Source organism: Tachyglossus aculeatus, chromosome 18 (assembly GCF_015852505.1).
Source record: "Tachyglossus aculeatus isolate mTacAcu1 chromosome 18, mTacAcu1.pri, whole genome shotgun sequence".
Lineage (NCBI taxonomy): Eukaryota > Metazoa > Chordata > Mammalia > Monotremata > Tachyglossidae > Tachyglossus > Tachyglossus aculeatus.
The window spans coordinates 16,831,732-16,844,519 of NC_052083.1; the positions used below are offsets into that span (position 1 = coordinate 16,831,732).

At 40.4% G+C, this 12,788-nt stretch overlaps 1 protein-coding gene across 1 annotated transcript in view; it reads right to left on the minus strand.

Annotated features, from left to right (window-relative positions):
* Window positions 1–12,788, minus strand: part of ABCA13 (ATP binding cassette subfamily A member 13) — a 249,825-nt gene that overhangs the window by 60,765 nt on the left and 176,272 nt on the right. The window contains exons 48-50 of the mRNA XM_038760086.1: window positions 9,979–10,033; window positions 7,392–7,569; window positions 4,363–4,478 (exon numbers count right to left, since the gene is read on the minus strand). Of these exons, the coding sequence (XP_038616014.1) occupies window positions 4,363–4,478; window positions 7,392–7,569; window positions 9,979–10,033 (349 nt within the window). The remainder of the gene's footprint in view (window positions 1–4,362; window positions 4,479–7,391; window positions 7,570–9,978; window positions 10,034–12,788) is intronic.

Genomic DNA, 12,788 nt, shown 5'->3' on the forward strand with positions numbered 1-12,788 from the left:
GCCTCGGGTATACCAAAATTTCATTTGTTGCTGGCTGGAGAACACCTTTCCTGTATTACCTGTCTCCGAGAGCAGCAGCATGACTAGTGCTTCCTATTGACCTTAGAACCAACAATTAAATAAGCCCCATCTTCTACCCTGTTTTACATTGAGTTTTATTCATTAAAAAAGAAATTTGGCTTTTAAAATAATGTGAATGTGTCCATAAATGATAACAATAATAATTATGGTACTTTTTAAGTGCTTACTATGTGCCGAGCACTGTTCTAAGCATTGGGGTAGATACAAGTTAACTACGTTAGACACAGTCCCTGTCTGATACGGGGACTCAAACTCTTGATCTCCATTTTACAGATGAGGCACACAGAAGTTAAGTGACTCACCCAAGGTCACACAGCAGACAAGTGGTGGAGCAGGATTAGAACCCATGACCTTCTGACTTTGAGTCCCGTCTTCTATCCACTAAGCCAATGCCAAGGACTACGAAAAGTCTTGTTTTTTCACACTATAAAAGCCATTTCTTTCCTTGAGGGAAGTTGAATTAATGCCTTATATGGCAGTATATGGAGAAGCAATATGGCATAGTAGACAGAGCACAGGCTGGGATGCAGAAGGTCATGGGTTCCAATCCTTGCTCCACCACTTGCCTGCTGTGTGACCTTGGGTAAGTCACCTGACTTCTCCGTGGCTCAGTTACCTCCCCTGTAAAATGGGGATTGAAATTGTGAGCCTCACGTGGGACAAAGGACTGTGTTCAACCCAATTCGCTTGTGTCCGTCCCAACACTTAGTACAGTGACTGACACATAGTAAGTGCTTAACAAATTCCATAATTATAATTAACATTATTATTATTTGGAACCACATACCATCAGAGGGAAAGATGGGAAGGAATTTGGGGATTCAAGTAGTTGGGGAGGAAGATCCTCAGCCATTATTTAGGTGAAAAGTCTGGAACTGTGTTCCTTGGAGAGAGGAGCACAGGAGGAAAAACTCCAGGCCATGATCCAGGATGGACACAAGGCACAGGGAGTCATCAGAGATGATCCCGGGTGAGGGTCAGGATATCCTGAAGGATCAGGATCTGGAGTTAGGAATCTAGAGGAGCCAGGCCCCTGCCCCTGAGTGGAAGAAATGGCACAGATCTGCCCTGGCATCCAAGGACTTGGAGAAGTTCAGACGGGAACGTGATCTGATCCAAGAGAAGATGGGAAGGGACCAGGGGAGCATGAGCCCCAGAACATTTACAATTAAGGGATTCCGAGTGATATGTGGACAAAGGAAGAAATGGGAAGGAGTGTCTTGTCTGTGACTTTTCTGCAGCCAACCCTGGAGGGGGTGGTGGGGGAAGGGCAGTTGTAGATTAGCCCCCGGTGACCCCCTTGCCTTCAAAGAGTTGTGGGGAGGTGATAGAGATGTGGTGAGGTCAGGAACTTGGGGTGCACTAGGCAGAGGTCCCCAACCTGCAGCTCATGAGATGAGAAGATGTGGAGGGCTTTAGAATCCAGCAGAGGATAACAGGGAACTCCTCAAGTGGCTACACTGGGCTATCTTGGCTGGAATTTGGGGATTCAGTAATGTCTCAGGCTGTTAGAGGTAAGAGATGGTCATTGAAATGAAATGAGATGGAAGGTTCCTTCCTTAACTAACCTAAGGATGGAAAGATCCCTGGTCTAGGAAGTGAGAAGCCCCAGAATTTGGAAGCCCTGAGTTTAGTCTCTGCCACTCACCTGCTGACAACATCAGGCAACATTTAACCTCTCAAGAACTCAGAATGTCTGTCTCTAAAATGGGATCCCTGCCCCACTACTGCCTAATCTCATAAAGTCGTTGTGAAAACAAAATGAGATGACTGAAAATGAAAGCTCTTCAGAAAATGAAAGGGGTTTTTTTAGCATTATTTTGGTCATGAACCAGAATAAAAAATGATCTGAATATAGTTGCAGCCTCCTCCTTCTCCCCTTCCCATTGCCCCCCCTGCCCTACCCTCTTCCCCTCCCCACAGCACTTGTATATATTTCTACATATTTATTACTCTATTTATTTTCTTTGTACATATTTATTTTATTAATGATGTGTATATAGCTATAATTATATTTATTCTGATGGTATTGACACCTGTCTACTTGTTTTGTTTTGTTGTCTGTCTCCCCCTTCTAGACTGTGAGCCCATTGTTGGGTAGGGACCATCTCTATATGTTGCCAATTTGTACTTCCCAAGCGCTTAGTACAATGCTCTGCAGACAGTAAGCGCTCAATAAATACGACTGAATGAATGAATGAATCATCATCATCAGTGGTAAGTTTTGGTTTGCTTATCTGGTTTACTTTTAGGCAATCTGGCTGAATGTCACTGTTGTTGGCTACCTACATATTCATTTTTTCTGTGGCCATTTTTAGACGGAAAATGGAGAAACATATATATGTAAATCCACACACTTTAAGTTTTGTAAAACAAATAGACATAATCAGTCCAATAGAGTAGCTAAAACTAATCGACTACACTTTTTGCTCATTGTTTTTATCCTTAAATGGGCATTTGGTAGGTTGGTAGGTGAACCATTCTACCCTTTTTAAAATTGCTGCTTCGGTCTAGTTGGTAATTTTCATCATTTATCCTTTGAATAGCTCTTTGCTTGCCTGAGTTTCCTGGAATCATTTGTACTGTAGCTTTTGTGACTGAACCTTTTTACTGGTTTTAACACTGGAGAGAGGTGACAGTACTGAGTAATGTGAGAGATAGTTCATCCAATACCAGTTAAAACAGAAAAATTTCTCAATCTATTTACTTTCTTCTCTGAGCCTTATGTTACAAGGACTTTTTTTTCCTAAAATAAAATGATAGGAGAGCTCATATTTTAGGAACTAAAATCCACAATAGCTCAGAGATTTATATGGAGCTCACAAGCCACTTTAATCATGTTTGTGGAGAGGAAAGGTTATGAAATAAACTTTGTTGCAGTGTAATGTCAACTCTGTCGTACGGTACTCTCTCAAGTTCTTAGAAGTCCTGGCTCTGCCATTTGTCTATTGTTTGACCTTGGACAAGTCGCTTCACTTCTCTGTGCCTCAATTACCTTATCTGCAAAACGGTAATTGAGACTGTGAGCCCTGTGTGGGACAGGGACTATGTCCAATCGGATTTGCTTGTATTTACCCCAGCATTTGTTAAAGGGTAAAAGGCTGGTTTAGATGATCTCGTTGCAATGAAAATCTTCTCTCTCGTTTTAGGTACTCCAACAATCAAGAGGCCAATAATCTAATCACCCCTAAAGAGATGATCTCTTCTGCCCACTTCATAAGTGATGGAATCTATCATTATAAATGATGGAAGAGCCTCAGTGCAACTCTGAATGATTTGAGACCAAGAAGCTATGCAATGGAATCAATTTGAAAGGTTAGAGTTTCCCCAGTGCCACTTTCACTGTTTCATCCCTGTTGGGCATGCTCTTGCTGGGGCAGAGGGTGCAACATTTGAGGCGGGCAGGGATTCAGCACACTGCAAAATGCACTCAAAATTTTACATACAAAGGCCATTTAGGGCCAGAGACTAGGCTCAATTTTGTTCATTTAATTCATCAGCGAACTGACATATGAAGATCTCTTCTGGAACCAGAAGTTGCCTATACTGTATTTGCATGAAATTGCATGTTCACTTATGAGTATTTGGATGTGTAGAAATAATGTGCTATAAGCTCCTTGTGGGCAGGGTACATGTCTATCAATTCTGCTGCATAGTACTCTCTCAAGCACTTAGTACAGTGCTCTGCATAAGCACTCAATAAATACTATTCACTGATGGTTATGTAAAAATAAAACTGATAAAATATACATCAGGCAAAACTTTTTTTCTAGTTCATCAGCTAGTGAAAATCAGTGGCTATTTGGGAAACTGCATTACCACTCCCTGTAATTTCTTTTGGAGGAAGAAGCCAGCACTTCGATAAAACACTACCTTCTTACAAGTAGCCTAGCAGTGGGAAAAACACGCAGAGTGCTGAGAGAAAAGTACCCAGCCAGAGTTTCAGGGCTGTCTCCATTCCCCATTTTCGCACCCAGATTAGTCTTGAAGTGCAGAGAACACAGAATCAATTTCAAATGGCAGAAGATTATCGAACAGCTTAAGGAGCTTTCTGAGACAGTTGTGGGCCTAGTTTCATTAGGACAGAATACCCTCTCCCTTTCCCCCACAGAGCACGGCACAGTGATACTGCAGCCTGTTCGCTCAGTATCCCTGACTGCAATGTAATTGCTTGCAGAGAGAGAAAATCACGCCCCCAACTGCAGGTTCAAAGCCAATCTAAAGATTTCCTTTTGCAAAGGAACAAGCCATAATTCCAGAAAGACATTTCCAATCACGTACCCGAAAAGAGCCAGCAGGAGGGCGGTGGCTGCTAAGTTCTCTCGGAAAGTGAAGGCTGTTAGCTGGAAAGCAACAATAACGCCAATGCACAGGCTAACTGCAACCAGATAAAATAGCTAGAAAAAACAAGGGAAGAGGGACATTGTAGATCAGAGACATTTATTAGTATCCACTTGAACTGGCAGGAGCTCTCAATGATGAATTTAACGTACTTTGCTCCAAACATATTATGAACATTCGTAGAATTTCACTGCCATAAATTCGAGCCTGAAAATAAGGATTTATGTAAGAAAAATAGATTTGGGATTAGTGCTGCTAGCTACAGGTTGCATCCCCATAGCTACCACTAGGCATTGTGAACCAAACCTATTAAATCGACGCCTATTCAGAGATGGCATATTTAAATTAAAGTTAGGAAATGGGGCAGCATTTTAGAGTCATAAAATTAAGGTATTCAATATTTCTTATTCACACAAAAGAACACTATACATTAGACTCACAGTACTACTTTATAAAACTGTAGTTAGATTAAATGAACTGAATATCTGTAAAACTTTTATCGCCACATGAGTTGAATCCCCAGATGAGAAACAGCATATTCGAGTGGCTAGAGCCAGGCCTAGGAATAAGAAGGACCTGGTTTCTAATCCCAGCTCCGAAATGTTTCTGCTACATAACCTAGAGTAAGTCATTTCAAGTCTCTGTACCTCAATTCCCTCTTTTGTAAAATGGGGATTAAGACTGTGAACCCCATATGGGACGTGGACCGTCTCCAACTTGATTAGCTTGTCTCTACTCCAGAGCTTAGTTCAGTGCCTGGCACATAGTAAGTGTTTAATAGATACTATAAAAAAAGAATTCCTTGAAATGTTTCAGACACATCAGTCAATTCATCTTTTGCTACTCTTCTAAGTATTTTATAAATTCATATGAAGGTACACCTCCATACAAGGACTGAATCAAGAAATTGAATGAAAAAATAAAGAATCTCTGCTTTTTTAACACTTTTACTCAATTATTAAGGGACCAGAGTAATCTGGAGGTATTAATGACTATAAAGGGCAATTAAATCTCCAATGACTTTGTGTAACCTCTATTAGAAGAATTTTGTGTTGTGCTTATATTCCCCTCTTAATTCCAAGCATCTCTGATAATACAAATAAGATAACAATCAACTTCCCCAGGTATTACTATGTCTGGCAGTTTTTCTTGATCCTGGGAAAATGTTGTGTTTTTACTTTTCACAATAAATCTGACAGAAGCATCCTGAGGCTCTAACTCAGATGAAAAGAGTTGAAGAGATTGTCTTGTCTATATGAATCCTTCAAACAGATTTTTCCAGAAGTCCAATAGAGAAGATTATACTTTGGTAAATGCTCTCCTTGGTCTGGCCTAGGTCTGTTAAGAATCCAGTCTGAGCCTTGTACATATGTATTCTATTTATTTTATTTTGTTAGTATGTTTGGTTTTGTTCTCTGTCTCCCCCTTTTAGACTGTGAGCCCACTGTTGGGTAGGGACTGTCTCTATATGTTGCCAACTTGTACTTCCCAAGCGCTTAGTACAGTGCTCTGCACACAGTAAGTGCTCAATAAATACGATTGATGATTAGGAGGGACTGAAAGGAAAGAAGAGTGAAGATCCAATCTGAAAAGGATGTAACCATGATTATGATATCTGTTAAGTTCTTACTATGTGTCAGGCACTGTTCTAAGTGCTGGACTAAGGTTTATCAGGTTGGGCACAGTCCCTGTCCCTCAAGGGGCTCACAATAATTGTAATAACTATTTGTTAAGTGCTTATTATGTGCCAAGCACCATTCTAAGCACTAAGGTAGATACCAGGTAATCAGGTTGTCCCACGTGGAGCTCACAGTCTTAATCCCCATTTTACAGATGAGGTGACTGAAGCACAGAGAAGTTAAGAGACTTGCCCAAAGTCACACAGCTGTTAAGTGGTGGAGCTGGAATTAGAACCCGCAACCTCTGACTCCCAAGCCCGTGTTCTTTCCACTAAGCCACGCTGCTTCTCACACTACTTCCTTCTAATCTGAGAGGGAGAACAGATACTGAATCCCCATTTTACAGAGGAGGAAACTGAGGCACAGACAAGTCAAGGCATTTGGCAAAGTAATTGGCAAAGCTGAATCTAGGCCTTCTGACTCTCAGGTCCTTGCTCATTCCACTAGGCATTGTTGCTTTTCTTGAATCAACTCTGGTCCAGAGGACAATTAAGACGTGTCTTTGGTTCCAGGGACGATATGGAGCTTCTGGGCCATTCTAAGCGGTGGTAGAAGTAGGTGCAATCCAAGATAAAGGGAGGGCGACTGGGAGGCAAGTCTATGGAGCTCGTCACAGATTGAGAGTGAGGAGTGGGGGGAGTGGGGTAGCAAAAAATGTCAGCCAGTTTAAGAAGACTGTGGATAAATTCATAATAATAATAATAATAATGGCATTTATTAAGTGCTTACTATGTGCAAAGCACTGTTCTGAGCACTGGGGAGGTTACAAGGTGATCAGGTTGCCCCACGGGGGTTCACAGTCTTAATCCCCATTTTACAGATGAGGCAACTGAGGCACAGAGAAGTTAGGTGACTTGCCCAAAGTCACACAGCTGATAAGTGGCAGAGCCGGGATTTGAACCTATGACCTCTGACTCCAAAGCCCGTTCTCTTTCCACTGAGCCGTGCTGCTTCCCATGAAAGACAGATCTATTTTGGGCTAATGAATGGATGAAAAGGAAGACAACTATTACATTCTTGCCACTGTTGGAAAAGAGACAGTAGGCTGTGAGGTCTATTAATGTGCTTTCTTACATTTACTTATGTTCCAGCTTAAAGTTTGAACCCACCAGACCCGGCCTTCTGGACATTCACTGGGGTCGCATTTCTTCTCCAGTGTCAAGACACTGAAATTTCCCTTATAGAATTTGATCTTCATTTGACAGCTCATACTCCTCCCACCCAACCATTTCACCAGCTAGGTGGTTAAACACCACCCTTCTAACTTCGGAAGCCTGTGGTTTTACATACCATGTCATAAATGAAATTAGTAAACCAGTAGGTCCTGTACCCTAGTCCACTAATGTGCTGTAGTCTTTTGGCCCCAGACACTCTGTCTTGAACGATGGAGCTGCCGATGGAAGCGGTGAGGATGGAGACCCCCAGAACGATACAGAGTGCAACGCCACATTGACGGATGCCCTCCAATCTGCAGCCAAAGTAAAATGTTAGCATTTGTGTGAGATAAAGAATACAAAATTGTGTTTTCTTTCATAGCTGAAAATCTCAGAGCAATAGTAAAGCTTCTAAATGTTAGGTACGGTGGAGAAGAAACAGAGGAAATAAATTGAAAAAAAAAACACACAAAAACAAGCATCATGCTTAGGCATACTAAATTCACCTACATAAATGTTGAGGATTCTGAAGATGGAAGATAGAAAGATGAAAATGTTAATGTTGTGGCCAGCTTTTGGAGCTTCCTTTCCATCCAGACTGCCGACGTGCTGTTTCAGGCCCTCGACATATCCCAGTTCAACTACTGCATCACACTCTTCATAGACCTTTCTACCTCCACTTTCTCCCCTCTCTAGGTCATACTTTTAACTCTTTGCTCATACCATTTTTTAAATATCATTCTGCTTTGATCAGCATGGTGATAGTTGAATGAAGAGGAAGGGTGGATTCTGGAGAGGTTGTGGAGAACCTGAGGATTTGATGACAGACTGAATTAGAAAGAGAGAGAAGTCCAAGGTAATATGGAGGTTATAGCTCGAAGGATGATGTTAATGTCAACTGTGACAAGAAAGTTTGGTGTAGGAGAGGATTTGGTATAGAAGAGGAAGAGTTCAGATTTGGAAATGTTGAATTTGAGGTGCTAGCAGGACACCCAAAGAGAGATGTACTGGAGGCAGAAGGCTGTGTGATGCTGCAGAGGAGGCAAGAAGTTGGGGTTTTCAAAGTTGGCTTCGTGGGCATTCATTTTGAAGTGGTAGTGGAAGCCATTGGAGTTCCCCAAGGAAAGTTTATAGATTAAGACTAGAATAAGACCCAGAATTGAAACCCGAGGTTCATAGTTGAGAGTGGGAGGAAGTAGAAGAGCTGGCCAAAGAAAGTGAGAAGGATCAATCAATCATATTATTGAGTGCTTACTGTGTTCAGGACACTACCCTCTAGACTGTAAACTCACTGTGAGCAGGGAATATGTCTGTTTACTGTTGGGTTGTACTCTCCCAAGCACTTTTTACAGTGCTCCGCTCACAGTAAGTGCTCAATAAATATGATCAAATGAACTGTACTAAGCAAAGGATCAGCTAAAGATATAGGAGGAAAACCAGGAGAGGATGGGGTCAAAAAAATTCAAGTTAGATAGTGTTTCCAGAAGATGGGCTGGTCCACCACATCTAAAGCTGCAGAGGTGGGGAGGAGGATAAGCATTAGAGTCTCAGTCTAAAATCCCTGCCAACCTCTACTTTGGTACTACTGGTCACCTAAACACTCACACCATTTATGTAAAGCTCCTTATACTTGGTTGCTTCTTCATCCCTGCTATTTATTTTTATGTGTCTCCCCACTGGACTGTATGCTTCTTAAGGTCAAGGATTATCTTTACTACTCTCTTGTTGTACTGTCCTGACCTCTGTGCTGTACACAAAGTACTCAATTATCATTATTGATTGATTAATTTCCCATTTCCTAAGTGTTCCTTAGAAATATTTAATCATTTTATTCCAAATCTAAGAAAAAGCAAATACTATATTTTGAATCTAACCCGAGTTTCTCTATGCAGTGCATCCTAAAGTAGTTTTGCCTTCCAAAATTTAGCACAGTTTTCCACTTGCTTCAACTGCCATTCTTTTACACATAAATAGCATTTATTGAGCACCTATTCTTGCAGAGAACTATGCTAAATATCTGCCCTCAAGGAATTTACAATCTGGTGGTTAACTTTAAGAAAACATAATTGTGAAAGTTCTTTGAAATATATACATATACATTTATTTATGCATATTTATATATGCATATATATGTATATATTTCAAAGAACTTTCACAATTTTATATATATATATATATTTATATACATATAAAGTCTTGAAACTAAGTCATCATCTCTCTAGGAGCCTCCATTATATTAATACGAGCTCATGACAGCCATTCACATATTCATTTAATAGAAGTAGAATTGCCCATCAGTTTGAAGAGGAATACCTGCAATGTTTTAAGGATTTGAAGACATTTGGACTTTTGTCATTCACAGGGGGATTTTGAAGAGCTATTCAGTATACATAAGATCCTTCCATCCCTTTTCCTTCACCAAATGTATCCCAAGAAATGGTACAACAATGCTCTTTGAGGTCTGGAGAAAAGCACCAAGATTAGCCCAGAGAAGAAGTATTGCCCCTCTGCAAAGGAGATGGATATACAGCAGAGCAGGGACAGAATGGAAAGGAGACAGAGGAATAGGGTAGAATTAGAGAAGAGTGAGATAGAGGCTACCAACCTCTCCCCAGAGTAAATATTAATGGCCACAGCAGTTTCTCTTAACAATGTATGCACTGAATTTCCTCTTGCTGGTCTAGTAGTTTTTTGGAAAAGATAGCATTAACAAGTCAACTTACATCTTGTCCTCATTAAGTAAGGCCCCTCCATATGGGTGGCTGTAGAGGGTTATTCCTATGGAAGACAATTTAAAGCATCAGGACTACAAGATTCTCTTTCAGTTAGTCAGATCCATTTTAGATCAATTTCTTTTATTATTAAAGAGCAAACATCTGAAGCATGTGGAACAAAAGCACACTCATTCCAGGAAGAGCAAAGTTAGGTCTTGACAGGACAAACACATATTCATTAATAATAATAATAATAATAATGGTATTTGTTAAGCTCTTACTATGTTTGAAGCACTGTTCTAAGCGCTGAGGGGTATACAAGGTGATCAGGTTGTCCCATGTGGGGCTCACAGTCTTAATCCCCATTTTACAGATGAGGTAACTGAGGCACAGAGAAGTTAAGTGGCTTGCCCAAGTTCACACAGCTGACAAGTAGCCGAGTCAGGATTCAAACCCATGACCTCTGGCTCCTAAGCCCGCGCTCTTTAGAAAAAGCATTACTTTTTTAATGCTCATTAAAAAACGTATCTCCAAAGTGCTTAAAACAGTACTCTGCACACAGTAAGCTTTCAAGAAATACCAGTGATTGATTGAAAACTGATCACTGCTAAAGTTTTAAATGAGCAAAAGGAAATCCCTACGAACACTTTTTTGTCATAAATCAGCAAAAGGATGAGACAATTAGGCTGAGGTCATACAGATATGGGTTCTTGGAAGTCATTAGAAATGACTCAATTTTCCTGGGACTCTGTTTAGTATGCAGCTACTAGATTGAGAGACTGCCAGACTTCACATCTCTTCTAATTCCCCTTCCCTATATAGAAAAGGAAATAGTGCAAAATGGAAAACACAATTATTTTTTCTTCCTGCTTTCAACATGCAACTATTTTAGTGCTTAAAGATTTTGATTCCAACTCTTACCTAGAAAGGGCTTTTAAAATCAGGGAGTACAGTTCAAATTAGGCATCCAGTGGGATTCTTTTGATGATGCAAAATGAGCTAAATTATTCTTCCTAGATCTTGCACTGTGCAACAATGACAAAGAGGCAGAAGCTGAATGTGTCCTTTGGGTGCTCTCCTTTGAGCGCTTAGTACAGTGCTCTGCACACAGTAAGCGCTCAATAAATACGATTGATTGATTGATTGATTGATTGGGTGATTGACAGGCAGAGCTTGGTGGTGATGGAACTTCACGTTTCACAAAAAAATGAAGGGTAGCCAAGCTGTGGTGGGACTCAACCTTCTCTGTGACTGTTTCACCTGGACTAGCATCTCAGGAATGTGCAGTTTCTTAAGCAGCCCCAATACTCACCTACTAAGTCATTCAGTCTATTCATTCATTTTTCCAATCACATTTAATGAGTGCTTACTGTGTGCAGAGCACTGCAATAAGGACTTGGGAGAGTACAGTGTAACAATAAACAGACACACTCCCTGCCCACAATGAGCTAGACTGTAAGCTCACTGTGGGCAGGGAATGTGTCTGATGTGGTTACATTGTGCTGTCTCAGGAGTTTAGTATAGTGCTGTGCACGTGGTAAATGCTCAATAAATATAGCTGACTGACTGACTAAACAACAAATGGCAGGACAACAGCATTATCCTGGACTCGTCTCTCTCATTCAACCCACACATTCAATCTGTCATGAAATCCCATCGGTTCTATCTTCGTAACATCTCTAGAATCCACTCTTTCCTCTCCATCTGAACTCTACCGATTCTTATTTCCTGCCTTTAATACTGCAACAGCCTCCTTGCTGACCTCCCTGCCTCTTGTCTCTACAGATTCCAGTCCATACTTTACTATGCCTCTTGGATCATTTTTCAAAAAATAATGCTCAGTCCACATTTCCTTTCTCCTCAAAAACCTCAAAATTTTTCCTCATCAAACAGAAAATCCTTATTACTGGCTTTAGGACACTCAATCAGCTCTCCCCATTCTTTATAACTTCTATGATCTACTATAACCTCACTTCACTACGTTTCATTTCCCTAATGGCAATCTACTTGCTATACCTCATTCTCACCCATTTCTCCGCCAACCCCTTGCTTACACCCTCCCTCTGACTTGAAACTCCTCCATCTTCATATTCAATGAAACACCACTTTCCCCATCTTCAATGGAAAATTTAGCCAGAGTTCCATTATGATGAAGTGATGTGAAATAAATGAGGAAAACAGATATTAAAATATGATGAATTTTCATGAGTTTGAAAAAACTTATTACTGAAAATACTGAATATGTGAGGAAGAGAACTCAATGTCAATCTCCAGTAAATACAATTTGGCTTATTGATTGATGTTTTCTCTCCTTTTTCATTCCATGCTGTCTACCAGACTACACTTCAAGGGATGTACTTTTCTGGATTTTGGATACACAAATTCAAGTACCTTGAAGCACAAGGCAGTGGTACTTTAATTATTCAGCACTAGAAAGCATCAACTGATAACTTTTGGGAGGGGGTTGTCTTTGTTGACTCTTTATGCAATTAATAGAATACAATTAATAATTAAATGTGAATATATTACTTTTCATTTAACTCCTTAAGAAGTTATGGAAATGTAATATTCCACTATAGTTTAATCATCATTATGTATGGAATGGAACACAAACATTTCATTTTAATTGCTGCCATTAGCCCTTACTGGCCTTCAAAATATGCACCACTTTAATATCCTCTTCTTCATGTGATACATGCATTAGAAGTGAAAATGAGAAGTCTATGAACAAAATATCTTAGGCCAAGATGGTTTAAGTAAGGGCTAGATTTTTGAACTCCTGTTTCTGAAGCGCTATTTAAAGTTATGAACTCCTTTCA